This window comes from Bos taurus, chromosome 16 (assembly GCF_002263795.3).
Source record: "Bos taurus isolate L1 Dominette 01449 registration number 42190680 breed Hereford chromosome 16, ARS-UCD2.0, whole genome shotgun sequence".
Classification (NCBI taxonomy): domain Eukaryota; kingdom Metazoa; phylum Chordata; class Mammalia; order Artiodactyla; family Bovidae; genus Bos; species Bos taurus.
Window position 1 is genome coordinate 58,072,555 of NC_037343.1, and position 15,588 is coordinate 58,088,142.

The following is a 15,588-nucleotide window of genomic DNA, read 5'->3' on the forward strand; positions in this document are numbered from 1 at the left end:
ATAAATGGCTGTGGAAGTAGCAATGAAGAAATGGATAGGATTTATGCTTGACATCAGGAGAGGAGGATGGATGCTGGAGGAAAGATGGATCAGAACTAGCCTTTGCTTAGTGAAGAACTCCTATAAGGCCGCACCCCAAACCTAGAGACTAAGTTGATCTTATTACTGAACATAGCCTTTCCTGCTAGGAGAAGGGTGGTTTTACTGGTAGAAACTTTTTTGGTCAAAGGCTTTACAGTCATGAGGTTCTAAAATTCTTCATAGAAGAATTCCTAGTTTAGGAAAATGATCATATAAGAAATAGAGTCTGGCTTTCTATTAGATAATTAGGAGCTGAGGTCATGCTCTGGGTCACTTAAAAGGTAATTCCCATTTGTTACTAGTTGTAAACTCCACTCAAGTGAGTTATATTTATGATCACCATCTGGGTTTGAAGAAGGCAAAGCATTTTTTTGTTTTTTTTGGATAACTGCTAGGCCAGTACTAATTTGCAAGGATGCCCTTAATTAGTCTAATTCATTAATCTCCACACCTGCTCTGTACAGGACTCCTTCCTGGCTGAAGGATAACAGGACCTGGAAACATTATTTCATTCTCTCAGCATTAAATTGCCTCTTGTACTCTCAGCTACGCTGCTGGGGTTTCAGAAAGTCTTCTTTGCCAGGGAGCACAAATGATCAGAAGCATATTTTGATATGCTTTGGGTACTAGAATTAACACAAAGAAGCCCCACAGAGAAATAGTACAGGGGTCTCTCCCTGGCTGATTACTCTACCTCGTGTACATGCTAAATTGCTTCAGTCGTGCCCAGGTCTTTGTGACCCCATGGACTGTAGCCTGCCAGGCTCCTCTGTCCATGGGATTCTCCAGGCAAGAATACTGGAGTGGGTTGCCATGCCTTCCTCCAGGGGATCTTCCTGACCCAGGGATCAAACCTGTCTCTTTAATGACTCCTGCAGTGGCAGGTGGGTTCTTGACTGCTAGTGCCACCTGGGAAGTCCTACTCTTTATTCCAGAGTTGCTCTATCCATCTCTTCCTGCAGGTGGCATTATGAGGCATCTCGCCTACCTGCTGATCACCCACTGATGTCAACCAGCCCACTGCCTACTCAGCAAGGAAGTCCAGGGTGCCTGCTGCTGCCAGCAAGGACACTGGCAAAGTCTCCAAAACAGAAAGAACTGGGGCACCTTCTCACCACCTGTCCCTGCTCTGGCTTGGAGTAAGAAATCAAGAGATGATAAAGTAAGGGTGCCATGGGTCCTCCCCAGTCTCTCCTCTAAGGATATTCCACCTCAGATTATGCTTTCATCATGGAGGGATTTCTCAGATGTTCAAAACTCATTCTGTCCACACCTTACAAGCCAGGCAGCATTTGCTCCAGAGAGAAGCACATTGGTCTTATACTTAAAGGTCTCCAGTCAGCCACAACATCTCAGTGAAGACCAACAGTCCTGACAGGGGGAATTATTTTGATATAAAGCTGAAAACTATTTTCTAATAGAGGTCTTCTCTTCATTAGCATTGAGAGACAAAGGAAGGTTTTCTGTCTTTTACATAATAACCCTCTAAATATCTAATTTAACATTATAAGCAAAATGGGAATTACCACAGGATAAGAGGGAGGAGGGATAAATGCGAAGATTGGGGTCGACTTTATATATACACTTTATATATACACACTAGTATATATAAAGTAGATAATGAATAAAGACCTACCATATAGCACAGGGAACTCTACTCAATAGTCTGCAATAGCCTATGTGGGAAAAGAACCTAAAGAATGGATCTATGTATACGTATAACTGATCACCTTGCTGTACATCTGAAACTAACACAACATTATAAATCAATTATACTCCAATAATTTTTTTAAAAAGTTACATAAATTTACTTACTGAACTATCAGTTCAGTTCAGTTCAGTTGCTCAGTTGTGTCTCACTCCTTGTGGCCCCATGGACTGCAGCACGCCAGGCCTCCCCATCCATCACCAACTCCCGGAGCTTGCTCAAATTCATGTCCGTTGAGTCGGTGACACAATTCAACCATCTCATCCTCTGTCATCCCTTTCTCCTCCCGCCCTCAATCTTTCCCAGCATCAGCGTCTTTTCAAATGAGTCAACTCTTTGTGTGAGGTGGCCAAAGTATTGGAGTTTCAGCTTCAACATCAGTCCTTCCAGTGAACACCCAGGACTGATCTCCTTTAGGATGGACTGGTTGGATCTCCTTGCAGTCCAAGGGACTCTCAAGAGTCTTCTCTAACACTACAGTTCAAAAGCATCAATTCTTCAGCACTCAGCTTTCTTTATAGTCCAACTCTCACATCCATACATGACTACTGGTGGTCTGGTATTCCCATTTCTTTCAGAATTTTCCATAGTTTGTTGTGATCCACACAGTCAAAGGCTTATTGAAATCTCACTGGAAACTAATTACCTAGGGTATCATAATCCCCACTCCATTTTACAGAGTAATAAGCTGAGGCATGGAGTGAAATAACCTGCTCAGGGTCAAGTAGTTAGATGGCAGAGCAGAAACTTGACCTTGCATGGTCCGACTCCACAGTCTAAGTTTTCTGGAACCAGTTGGTCAGCATGTTGCTTTCTGAGTGTTAGGGACCCCATTGTGAGCAGAACTCTGCTCTCAGGGAACTCACTGACTAATGAGGAAGACAGGCATTGAATACTGCTGCTGCTGCTAAGTCGCTTCAGTCGTGTCCGACTCTGTGTGACCCCTTGGACGGCAGCCCAGCAGGCTCCCCCGTCCCTGGGATTCTCCAGGCAAGAACACTGGAGTGGGTTGCCATTTCCTTCTCCAATGCATGAAACTGAAAAGTGAAAGTGAAGTCACTCAGTCATGTCCGACCCTCAGCGACCCCGTGGACTGCAGCCTTCCAGGCTCCTCCATCCATGGGATTTTCCAGGCAAGCGTACTGGAGTGGGGTGCCATTGCCTTCTCCCAGGCATTGAATAAGGCATTATAATAAAAAACTGAGATAAGTGTTCTGAAGGAAAGAAACATGGTACCACGAGGGCATTGAGCTGTGGCCCTGGACCCCTGCTCGGAGCAGGGATGCTCGCTCAGAACTGTAGACTGAGAGGAGTTGATGAGTGGAAGGGGTGGGGCTGGAGTACACTTGAGGTCAAAGGCCAACGTAGGCAGAGCCTCCGTGTTGGAAATGATGTGCCGAGGTACTGAGAGATGCAGTGAGGCTTCAGAAAATACAGAGATTGCTGGGGAGCAGGGGCAAGAAGAAGCCAGAGAAGTGGGCAAGGGCTCCTCTATTTAGGTCCTAATATGCCTGATACATATTTTTATCTTCATCAGGAAAAGAATGGAAACCCATTAAAGGGTTGTAAGATGAGGCATTACAATGATCAGATTTCTGTGTTGAAAATAACTATGCTTTTAGAGTACGATGCATGTTTAATGAGGCAGTAAATGAAGGTCCTTCCCTTTCAAAAGTTCTAAAGTGCTACAGCATCAGGGATCCTAATTAAGTAGATCTAGGGTTTCCCTAGAAGGCAGAAGAAGAAGAGGGCAACAAAAGATGAGATGGTTGGATGGCATCACCAATTCAATGAACGTGAAACTTGGGCAAAGTCTGAGAGATACTGAGGGACAGGGAGGCCTGGTGTGCTGCTGTCCATGGGGTTGCAAAGAGTCAGTCACGATTTGGGGACTGAACAACAACAGGCCTTCCCTGGTGATCCAGGGGTGAAGAATCCACCCTGCAACAGGAGACACAGGTTCGATCCCTAGTCCAGGAAGATCCCACATGACTCAGAGCAGCTAAGCCCACAACTGCTGAGCCCAAGCTTTAGAGCCTGAGGGCAGCAACTACTGAGCCCACGTGCTGCAACTACGGAGGCCTGCAAGCCCTAGAGTCTGCTCCACAGCCAGAGAAGCCCACGCACCACAGCCAAAGAGCAGCCACCGCTCTCTTCAACTAGAAGACCCAGCGCAGCCAAAGTAAATAGATAGATAAAATATTTTTTTAAATAAATAAAGTAGGTTTAGGTCTCTCTTCCCAGTGTGATTTTGCATTACCATGGCATCACCCCTTGAACATTGTGGGATTCTGTCAACTCATAACCAACTTGAGGCAGCTGGCGTGATTTGAGGTGTACCACACAGGCCAGCTTGTGGTACCCCTATGCCCCAACCAGTAACGCTGAAGAAGCTGAAGTTGAATGGTTCTATGAAGACCTATAAGACCTTTTAGAACTAACACCCAAAAGAGATGTCCTTTTCATTATAGAGGACTGGAATGCAGAAGTAGGAAGTCAAGAAACACCTGGAGTAACAGGCAAATTTGGCCTTGGAATATGCAATGAAGCAGGGCAAAGACAAAAGAGTTTTGCCAAGAAAATGCACTGGTCATAACAAACACCGTCCTCCAACAACACAAGAGAAGACTCTACACATGGACATCACCAGATGGTCAACACCAAAATCAGATTGATTATATTCTTTGCAGCCAAAGATGGAGAAGCTCTGTACAGTCAGCAAAAACAAGACCAGGAGCTGACTGTGGCTCAGACCATGAACTCATTGCCAAATTCAGACTTAAATCGAAGAAAATAGGGAAAACCACTAGACCATTCAGGTATGACCTAAATCAAATACCTTATGATTATACATTGGAAGTGAGAAATAGATTGAAGGGCCTAGATCTGATAGATAAGAGTGCCTGATGAACTATGGAATGAGGTTCGTGACATTGTACACGAGACAGGGATCAAGACCGTTCCCATGGAAAAGAAATGCAAAAAAGCAAAATGGCTGTCTGGGGAGGCCTTACAAAAGCTGTGAAAAGAAGAGAAGCAAAAAGCAAAGGAGAAAAGGAAAGATATAAACATCTGAATGCAGAGTTCCAAAGAATAGCAAGAAGAGATAAGAAAGCCTTCTTCAGCAATCAATGCAAAGAAATAGAGGAAAACAACAGAATGGGAAAGACTAGGTATCTCTTCAGAGATACCAAAGGCACATTTCATGCAAAGATGGGCTCAATAAAGGACAGAAATGGTATGGACCTAACAAAAGCAGAAGATATTAAAAAGAGATGGCAAGAATACACAGAAGAACTGTACAAAAAAGATCTTCACGACCCAGATAATATTGATGGTGTGGTCACTGACCTAGAGCCAGACATCCTGGAATGTGAAGTCAAGTGGGCCTTAGAAAGCATCACTACGAACAAAGCTAGTGGAGGTGATAGAATTCCAGTTGAGCTATTCCAAATCCTGAAAGATGATGCTGTGAAAGTGCTGCTTCCAGCACATTTGGAAAACTCAGCAGTGGCCACAGGACTGGAAAAGGTCATTTTTCATTCCAATCCCAAAGAAAGGCAATGCCAAAGAATGCTCAAAGTACCTCACAATTGCACTCATCTCACACGCTAGTAAAATAATGCTCAAAATTCTCCAAGCCAGGGTTCAGCAATACGTGAACCATGAACTTCCAGATGTTCAAGCTGGTTTTAGAAAAGGCAGAGGAACCAGAGATCAAATTGCCAACACCCGCTGAATCATGGAAAAAGCAAGAGAGTTTCAGAAGATCATCTATTTCTGCTTTATTGACTATGCCAAAGCCTTTGACTGTGTGGATCACAATACACTGTGGAAAATTCTGAAAGAGATGGGAATACCAGACCACCTGATCTGCCTCTTGAGAAATTTGTATGCAGGTCAGGAAGCAACAGTTAGAACTGGACATGGAAAAACAGACTGGTTCCAAATTGGAAAAGGAGGACATCAAGGCTGTATATTGTCACCCTGATTATTTAACTTATATGCAGAGTACATCATGAGAACCGCTGGACTGGAAGAAACACAAGCTGGAATCAAGATTGCTGGGAGAAATATCAATAACCTCAGATATGCAGATGACATCACCCTTATGGCAGAAAGTGAAGAGGAACTCAAAAGCCTCTTGATGAAAGTGAAAGAGGAGAGTGAAAAAGTTGGCTCAAAGCTCAACATTCAGAAAACGAAAATCATGGCATCCGGTCCCATCACTTCATGGGAAATAGATGGGGAAACAGTGGAAACAGTGTCAGACTTTATTTTTGGGGACTCCAAAATCACTGCAGATGGTGACTGCAGCCATGAAATTAAAAGACGCTTACTCCTTGGAAGGAAAGTTATGACCAACCTAGATAGCATATTCAAAAGCAGAGACATTACTTTGCCAACAAAGGTTCGTCTAGTCAAGGCTATGGTTTTTCCTGTGGTCATGTATGGATGTGAGAGTTGGACTGTGAAGAAGGCTGAGTGCCGAAGAATTGATGCTTTTGAACTGTGGTGTTGGAGAAGACTCTTGAGAGTCCCTTGGACTGCAAGGAGATCCAACCAGTCTATTCTAAAGGAGATCAGTCCTGGGTGTTCTTTGGAAGGACTGATGCTTAAACTGAAACTCCAGTACTTTGGCCACCTCATGCGATGAGTTGACTCATTGGAAAAGACTCTGATGCTGGGAGGGATTGGGGGCAGGAGGAGAAGAGGACGACAGAGGATGAGATGGCTGGATGGCATTACTGACTCGAAGGACGTGAGTCTGGGTGAACTCCAGGAGTTGGTGATGGACAGGGAGGCCTGGCGTGCTGTGATTCATGGGGTTGCAAAGAGTCGGACACGACTGAGTGACTGATCTGATCTGATCTGACAGGCCAGCTTGGCAAGAAAACTTCTCTTATCAAAACCTGAGCAACCTAAACTTCTAACATCAGTCACCATTTCTGTTAATATGCACATGCTATTGCTAACCCTTATGGCAGAAAATGAAGAGAAACTAAAAAGCCTCTTGATGAAAGTGAAAGAGGAGAGTGAAAAAGTTGGCTTAAAGCTCAACGTTCAGAAAATGAAGATCAAGGCATCTGGTCCCATCACTTCATGGAAAATAGATGGGGAAACAGTGGCAATAGTGTCAGACTTTATTTTGGGGGGCTCCAAAATCACTGCAGATAGTGAATGTAGCCATGAAATTAAAAGACGCTTACTCCTTGGAAGGAAAGTTATGACCAACCTAGATAGCATATTCAAAAGCAGAGACATTACTTTGCCAACAAAGCTTCGTCTAGTCTATGGTTTTTCCAGTGGTCATGTATGGATGTGAAAGTTGGACTGTGAAGAAAGCTGAGCGCTAAAGAATTGATGTTTTTAAACTGTGGTGTTGGAGAAGACTCTTGAGAGTCCCTTGGACTGCAAGGAGATCCAACCAGTCTATTCTAAAGGAGATCAGTCTTGGGTGTTCTTTGGAAGGACTGATGCTTAAACTGAAACTCCAATACTTAGGCCACCTCATGCGATGAGTTGACTCATTGGAAAAGACTCTGATGCTAGGAGGGATTGGGGGCAGGAGGAGAAGGGGATGACAGAGGATGAGATGGCTGGACGGCATCACCAACTCAATGGACATGAGTTTGGGTGAACTCCAGGAGTTGGTGATGGACAGGGAGGCCTGGTGTGCTGTGATTCATGGGGTCACAAAGAGTCAGACATGACTGAACAACTGAACTGAACTGAACTGATTGCTCCATTAGCAGTCCAAGTGCTAGTACATATTGGTAGTTGATCAGATCACTTTAACTAGTGCCAGGGCCCTGCAGAAGGGGTGCCCAGCAGGGTAAAATCCTGGTTGTGGAGGGAATGTAATACACCTTAGAGCAAGGGACGCTATCCAGACACCAGGAAGCTTCATGAGAAGCAGCAGTCAGAAATGTGCTATCTATATAATGGATCTTGACTGAAAACCAACTCTTCCTAACTGACAAGGGCTCATTCTGGTGCATTGAAAAAGGACAATTCTTTACCAAAGAACTGATCCATAACAATTCCAAAATACAGAATGAAGATTTCGACACATCTTTTGTAGGAGGGAGTCATACAGCAATGCATTCTAAATCTGTGGTCTTCCTTTACTGTAATTCAGAATAATCTTTCAGATGTACCAAAAAAAAAAAAAAAACGGGAAGAGGGTAAGTGAGCTGATGAGCATCCTGAGGGCAGAGGTCACAGGTATTAAAGCACCTGGCGTCACGTCCCTAAGCACCTGGTGTACTGCCATGTGTGGCTGGGGCCTTCACCAGTGTCTGCTACCTCCCTGACTCACAGGCCATGTGGAATACCGGGGCGCAATGCAGATTTCCACACCAGAGGCAGAGGTTGAGGAGTTCCTGCAAAGGAGTTGCTCCACTCCTGAGCCTTGAATTCTCCCCCTTCCCCACTGAACTCCAGACTGTTCTGTCTGACTCCCTTGCTCCCCATGGCGAGGGGAGGTCCCCGGAGCATCCCTCAGCAGACTCTGCTGGCCTCCGTGTCTCTTACCTTGAGCTTTGACATCATCCACCACGGGGCAAGGCGTCTTCACAATCACATCACTTGGCCTGGAGCGTCGCCCTGTGTTGTCCACGCCCCACAGGGTGAACCTGGCAGGGAGAGGAGGGCATAAACAGAGAGAACTCACCGGGTTCTGGCTGACAACCCAGCCTTGCCCAGATGGACGGGTTTCCCCTGGCTGCTCTTGCCACCCAGTCGTGCACTTACCACCATCACCCAGGTCATAAAGTACGTAGTATAGTGTCTTTTACTACTTCCTGGTAGGTCCTGGGCTGTCATTTGCTGTCTTGAGGATATTGCATGATAGCAACCATCATGGCACAGGGCAGTGTTTCTCCAAGTAGGGTCCCCAGACCAGTAGTATCGCCAGGGAAGTGGACAGCAATGAAATTCCTCATACCCCATGCCAGATCTACTGAATCAGAAACTCTAGGCATGAGGACAAAATCTGTGCTATGACAAGCCTTCCAGGTGACTCTGATGCCTGTTGCTGCTGCTGCTGCTGCTGCTAAGTCGCTTCAGTCATGACCGACTCTGTGCGACCCCATAGATGGCAGCCAACCAGGCTCCCCTGTCCCTGGGATTCTCCAGGCAAGAACACTGGAGTGGGTCGCCTGATGACTGTTACATCCTGACAACTACTGAGCTGAGGAAAAGAGCATGCATCTACAGAAACAGATGGTCTGATGTGGGTCTGAAACCTCTACTTCCTGCCATGTGGAGTTGTAGTTAACACCTCTGAGCTTTATTTTCCCTTTCTGTGAAATGGGGATGATAATAAAATTGCTTGCAGATCACTGTGAAGATGAAACAGGATAATAAGGCTCAGAAACACCTAACATAGTACCTGGCGCCCAATGACACGACTATCAATTCTGTTCTGTCCATCTTGTGCTCAGTTGAGGTTTTTGTGCCAAGCACTGAGGACAGTTTTCCTCTTTAAAGTCAGAAGTGAAACAGCCAGAATCAAGGGGCCTGACTTGCCTATGACTGAACCCTCTATTTCCTACATGAGACTCCTTTTGACCCATGGAGATGCTACCAGCCATGGACCAGGAGGCCAGAGTGGAAACCTTATGCTAGCCCTGGCAATGAGAAGATGTGGTTCTAAGAGCCCCCTCCACCCTTCAACACACACACACACACACACACACACACACACACACACACACACACACACTCACCCCAGAAAGAGGATAAAGACCCGGCCATCAAAGGCTGAATGTAAAACTTCCCCCTCGGGTGACGGAGCTGGATGCAGAGGAAAAAGCAACACCAGGCTCTGCTACTCAGGGAGGAATTTGAATATAACCATGAAGATAACCCCTGGTGTCAGTGCCCAGGGCCTCTAACAACTAATCTAGTGAGTCTAAAGCAAATCATTAACACTGCTTTTCTTGTCTCTTTCTCTTTTGCTGTGTCTCCTTGGGAGGTTGCATTTATTGGCAAGTCTGGATCTTCTTTCCTCTGGGCAGAGCTGCAGCGGGGAAGAGAGGTGAAAAGAAGAAAGAGGCCCCGAGACAGAGGGGCTTGGGTACCTGTTCAGGTAAATGAGCCTCAGACAGCTGAACTGGTGAGGCAGAAAAGAAATGGAAATTGCCTAAAGACTCTGCCAGGAAATACACGAGTCTCTCGGCAGAGAAAAGACAGCCTTGCATCTACCCGCCGAGAAACCCGGGAAATGGTCAGTGCTAAGAACCTGTGTGTCCTGATGTGCTGTTTTCCCTCCCTCTGCCCTCCTCAGAGTCTCATGCTGGAATCCCACCCCACCGGCTGTTCAGGACCGCCCCGCCTCTTTGCTTTCAATCAAACAAGGACCAGGTGTGTGGCTTTCCCATCTTAGGTGTACATGTGACTCTGTCGATTCTACTGCCCTCTGCTTCTTGCCTTGCTCCTTAGCTCAGATCCAGCACCTTGCCTGGTATTAAACCCCTCTGCCACCCTGATCCAAAACTCAGGGGCTGGCTGCCCTTCTCCTCGACCATCCCTCCCCTCCTAGATCTGAGCCCTTGGCATCCAGGCCCACACTCTGGGCTGCCTGGATCCCTAGCAATGCAGCCCCCAGAATTTTTCATCATTCCTTCTAGACCCTGCAACACACAAACACAAACCTCTTGCCACTATTTCTAGAATTGTGACTGAGGCCACCAAACCTGAATCTGGCACATCTGATCTGCCCTTCTGGTACCTGCTCTGTTTCGCAGTCTTATCCCCACATCCCGGTCTCAGGCCAGGTCCACCTTCCTTCTCTGCCCTTCTGCTCGAGATCATCTTGAGCTGTTTGTCAGGGATGGGCCCAGAGGTACACAGGGCAGACTGTAGACCTGCGCCCCACCTTTCAGGGACTCCCACATGAATGCATTCCCCCTCACCCTCACATGCAGACTCTACCCTGACCCCATTTCCAGTGTCCCTTCTCACCAGAGTCAGCAAAGAGGAAATCCTATTCTCCATGAGGTCAATGCCCCGCTGCCAGCAAAGTCACAGGACTGCTAGCGTGAGCCTGGCCCTGTGCCCTGCTCTTACCACCAGGCTCTCTTCCTTCACCGACCCCTCCCCAACTATGTGTCTGAGCCCACCTCCTGAACCCCCTCCCTGAGATCCAGCTTGCCTGATGTCCCATCCTCTGTAAGATCGCTCTGCTTCATCTTTTCCCGTCCACCTCCCAGGGTCTTGAGAATCGCCTTAGGACTCCAGGTCAGGGCTGGCATCTTGCTAGCTGCTGATGGGCCATGTGATGCTGTCTGCCTGAATATTTACCAGTTTAGGGGTCACCTGCCCTGGACTGTCGATAATGGGTTCCAGCCACCTCTTGTAGCACACCTTATTGGACGCTTGATTTCTAGCAGTTTCCCTGGACTGAAACGTCCTAAGTCTCAGGCAGCACAGTGGCTGTCAGATGGATGCTCTCTCTCAGTGCCTGGGATGCAGTTAATCCTCACCCCACCCCACTTGGCCCATTCCTCTGAGTTTCGCTTTGTGCTTCATCCTGCTGTGAGTTCTCACTGAGTCTACTGGATTCTGGGCTGGGATGAAATTGTGTGTGCTGTATTTAATTCTCATTGCTCTGACTGGGCAATTAGTATACAATTTAGGGTCCTAAGCCCTTATCATTTTTAATAGCAAAGCAAGGTATTAGGAAAGGCAATGCTTCCCCACATGCTTCTAAATAAAGAAGACTCTTGGCCTAAGAGACTGTCCTCAGGGGTCCTGGCTCTCTCAGTCCTGGAGGGACCCTGAGGAGTAGCCAGATTACTTTTACTGTTGAAGCAAGCTTGGGGAACACTTTATGCATTTCAAGCGGAAATGTCACGTGCAGTTACTTCAGGAAGTCTTCTCTGTTCATTGTCAGCATCATCATTTCTACTTTCGGACACTTATAGGACAGTAAGTAGCTGGAATCAGTGGGCAGAAGAGATAAGCTCTGCCCCCAGTCCGGAGGGCTGATGTGTAGGTGCTCCTACGGCCTTGCCCAGAGCCGCCGGTCCCTTTCCACCACTGCCTGCCTGCTGGGATTGCTCAGCCTGTCGTCAGAGCCTGTGTGATGACACGTGTATCGTGAGGATGTGTGTTTGTGAACCACTGAAACCCTGCTCTGGCTCCAGGGCTGATGTTTTAAAGGACTGAAACTTAATGTGCAAGGAGCATCCTTGGGCTTCCTGCCGAGGGCTGACTGCCTCTATCTGCAACTTTCACCCTTGCCTGCTCCAGGCGTGGTGGTTTCTGCACATGGCTCCAAATCCACTCCCTCTTTCTGAATTATCTGTTCACTGTCTCATCCCCCACCCTCCAAAGGCAGCAGCTCTCCTGTGGGCACACACTGTGATGTGGATGGTGGGCTACAAGGCTCAGGAGTCATCTCCCCACTCTGGCCTCAGTTTCCTCGTGTGTAAAATGAAGGTGTTGGACCGGACACTCCCTGTTAACCAGGGATTCTTAGCTGTTTTTGCACTGTAGGCCTTTCTCAGAATAATGCTTTTCCAATGCGTCAAATAAAGTGGGTAGGATGACAAAGTGAGCCAGTTATACTGAAAGGATGTTCTGCCTCTGTGGACCTCAGGTGAAGATCCAGCTCTGTGCTTTAACGTGAGTAATAAGATCATGCTTTATCCTTCCAGTAGCCTGGGCTGGCTGGGAGTGAGATGCAGTGAAGAAAGTGCAAACATTGATTCAGTTCTTAACCACCCACCACTGCCAGACGACAAGCTGTGTGATTCAGAGGAAGTTACTTAGTGCTGCTGAACTCAGTTTCCTCAACTATAAAATGGGAACAGTAACCCTAATCTCGCAAGGTTGGAGGGTTCCTAGAAACACCTACATCTAGTGAACGTGCCGTAAGTGAAGGCTGCCTTCCTCTGTATTACAGATAAGGAAACAGCTGCAGAAACGTTGTGTCCCACTTCATCACTCGTCGGCTAGGAACAAAGCCAGGTGTGGGGCCCGTGTGTTCTCAGCTCTTAATGCAGGGCTCCCCTCCTTAAGCCAGGGACTGATGCTCTGGTTCACTTGATAGCTCTGCAGAGAGGAGCCTCTCTCCCAGGCCTGCCCGCGTGCCCTCTGCATGTGATCTGCAGCGCCACCTAGTGGAGGTTGGCTGTTTATTTTTCCCTCTGGCTCCTGCAGTCTCATCATTTCTTCTGCAATCAACCTTGACAGAACGTTTGTGTTTTACAAGACTTAAGTGGGAGACACTGAAAACTCACCTGGGATAGCAGAGTTGGAGAAGCCATCAGACTCATGTCTTTGATCAGGAAATGTAGCCAGACCAAGGCCAACATGAGGAGGGTCCCAGGGTGGGTAAGGACTGGTGCTCCTAACAGACACCCAGGCCAGCCTCCCGCTCATAGGAGCCTTGAAATTCCTCATTAACAGCTGTAACTTAGTGACAGGAATTACTGAGCCCTCATTATATATGGGAATTCCAGTTGCACCGAGTTTGAGGCATTTCCAGTGGGTTAGGTGTTCCATATTTCCAAACCTTTGTTTCTCGTGTTGGTTCCTCTACTAATGAAGGACGTGCATGCTCAGTCACTTAGTCATGTCCGACTCTTTGCAATCCCATAGACTGTATCCCATCAGGTTCCTCTGTCCATGAGATTCTCCAGGCAAGAATACTGGAGTGGGTTGCCATGCCCTCCCCCAGGGGATCTTCCCAACCCAGATATCAAATGCTTGACTCTTGCATCTCCTGCATTGGCAGGAGGAGCCTTTAACACTGAACCAAGGCTGCCCAAACCACAGGCCAGCTAATGAGAATCCTGAGCAGACTTGCCTTTGTCCTACTATCCCCATTTATGTCTCTCTATATTTTCCAGCTCCTCCAGAATATCACTTGTCTTTATGTATTTTGCTGTCATCAGCCCAGCCCCTTGGTTACATCTCTCTTTCCTGTACTGAAGACATTCAGCCTGAGCATGGAAGTTCATTTTGCAATCCATGTCACTCACATTTCCTGTGCTTTTCATCTTTGAACTCTTTCACTGTGGAAATAGAAACGATTTATTCTGGAAACCTTAACTCTATTCTCATGACCTCATCTATAAACTGCTAAATGTTTTTCATACTGATGGGGTCAAAGGGTCCCAGAACTACATCACTATGAATTCTGCCTTCGTCCCCCAGTGTTCCCATCATGACTTAGATTCCATCACTATCTTTCCTCTTTTGGTGTCTTTTATGTTTGTTTCGAAAATACTTCACAGTTGTTCCCAGAGCACAGAGGGAACCAGGGAAGCGCTACCAGCAAGAATAGAGCCGGTCCAAGTGCCCCAAGATAGGAGCTCGCTGTATTTTCTTTGAAGAAAGACCATCTCTCACCTCTATAAAGCTATGTCAATGTGGCTGAGGCTAGATTTTTTAAAGCAGAGCTCTTAGTATTCTATCCTCTGACTTTCAGCATTCACTTTATTCTCCTGAGTTCACTTTCGTCTAGCCCCTTGCTTCACCATCTGTTTCCACCCCATCGCCTCCTGGCCTCTCGCCATCGCCCCTCTTCACCTCTGCCCTGGCTGTTGGCTCCACCTGGTGTGCCTTTTCTAACATGGTGCTGCTGCTGCTGCTGCTGCTGCTGCATCACTTCAGTCGTGTCTGACTCTGTGCGACCCCATAGACGGCAGCCCACCAGGCTCTGCCATCCCTGGGATTCTCCAGGCAAGAACACTGGAGTGGGTTGCCATTAAATCTGTACAACCCAGTTCAGATGACTTCCACTCTACTTAGAATGAATCACAACTTTCTTTTCTCTTCTACGACATGTTCGTTGCTCTTTTATATCTAGCTTTTATTTCATTCTGCTTGATGTTAAAGCTAGCTGTTTATGTTTTTCCCCTCTGTGTTGCAAATTAGGATGGGATTATATTATCTTTTTTGATCCTCCCCATCCATTGTTTAGAAAGTCCCTTATAATGCCAGGGTTTCCCTGGTGGCTCAGACGGTAAAGAATCTGCCTGCCATGTGGGAGACCTACCTGGGTCAGAAGATTCCCTGAAGAAGGATATGACAACCCACTCCAGTCTTCTTGCCTGGAAAACCCCATGGTGGGCTACAGTCCATGGGGTCACAAAGAGTCAGACACGACTAAGCGACTAACACACAAAACACTATAATGATGATTGAGACAAGATTTGGAACACTTACATTTTTCCAAGTCTGTAAAGGAGCTCAAGTAGTAAAAAGGAACGAGTTAAAAGTCTTGGGGCGTTCAAGACAAGGAATAACGAGGTGGGTGTCTGTCACTCACATGTAGATGGTGTCGGGTTCCAGGCATCGGATGATCAGAGAGATTGTGGTGAGCTGCTTGTCTGGGACCTGAGAGGGCATCGCACAAGGAGACTTCGCTCCAGAGATGATGTCGTCTACGAAGCTTAGCACCGTTTCTGCCCAGAACAGCAAGTAATAGAAAAGGCATGAGAAACAGTGATGGCCAAGCAATGTCTGGTGATGATCAACTCCATGAAAACTTAATATGCAAATCATTTGGTCCCCCATCTTCTTTTTTTTTTGTAATTAATTAATTTATAGATTCCCTTGGACTGCAAGGAGATCAAACCAGTCAATCCTAAAGGAAATCAGTCCTGAATGTTCATTGGAAGGACTGATGCTGAAGCTGAAGCTCCAATACTTTGACTACCTGATGTGAAGAACTGACTCATTGGAAAAGACCCTGATGCTGGGAAAGATTGAAGGCAGGAGGAGAAGGGGATGACAGAGGATGAAATGGTTGGATGGCATCACTGACTCGATGGACATAA

The 15,588-nt window shown here is 46.8% G+C and overlaps 1 protein-coding gene across 2 annotated transcripts in view; it reads right to left on the reverse strand.

The window, feature by feature from the left end:
* Positions 1 to 15,588, reverse strand: part of ASTN1 (astrotactin 1) — a 356,522-nt gene that overhangs the window by 18,194 nt on the left and 322,740 nt on the right. For both annotated transcript variants that reach the window (XM_024976863.2, XM_024976862.2), the window contains 2 exons: positions 15,078 to 15,213; positions 8,327 to 8,427 (listed from right to left, as the gene is read on the reverse strand). In XM_024976863.2, coding sequence (XP_024832631.1) covers positions 8,327 to 8,427; positions 15,078 to 15,213 — 237 coding nt within the window. The remainder of the gene's footprint in view (positions 1 to 8,326; positions 8,428 to 15,077; positions 15,214 to 15,588) is intronic.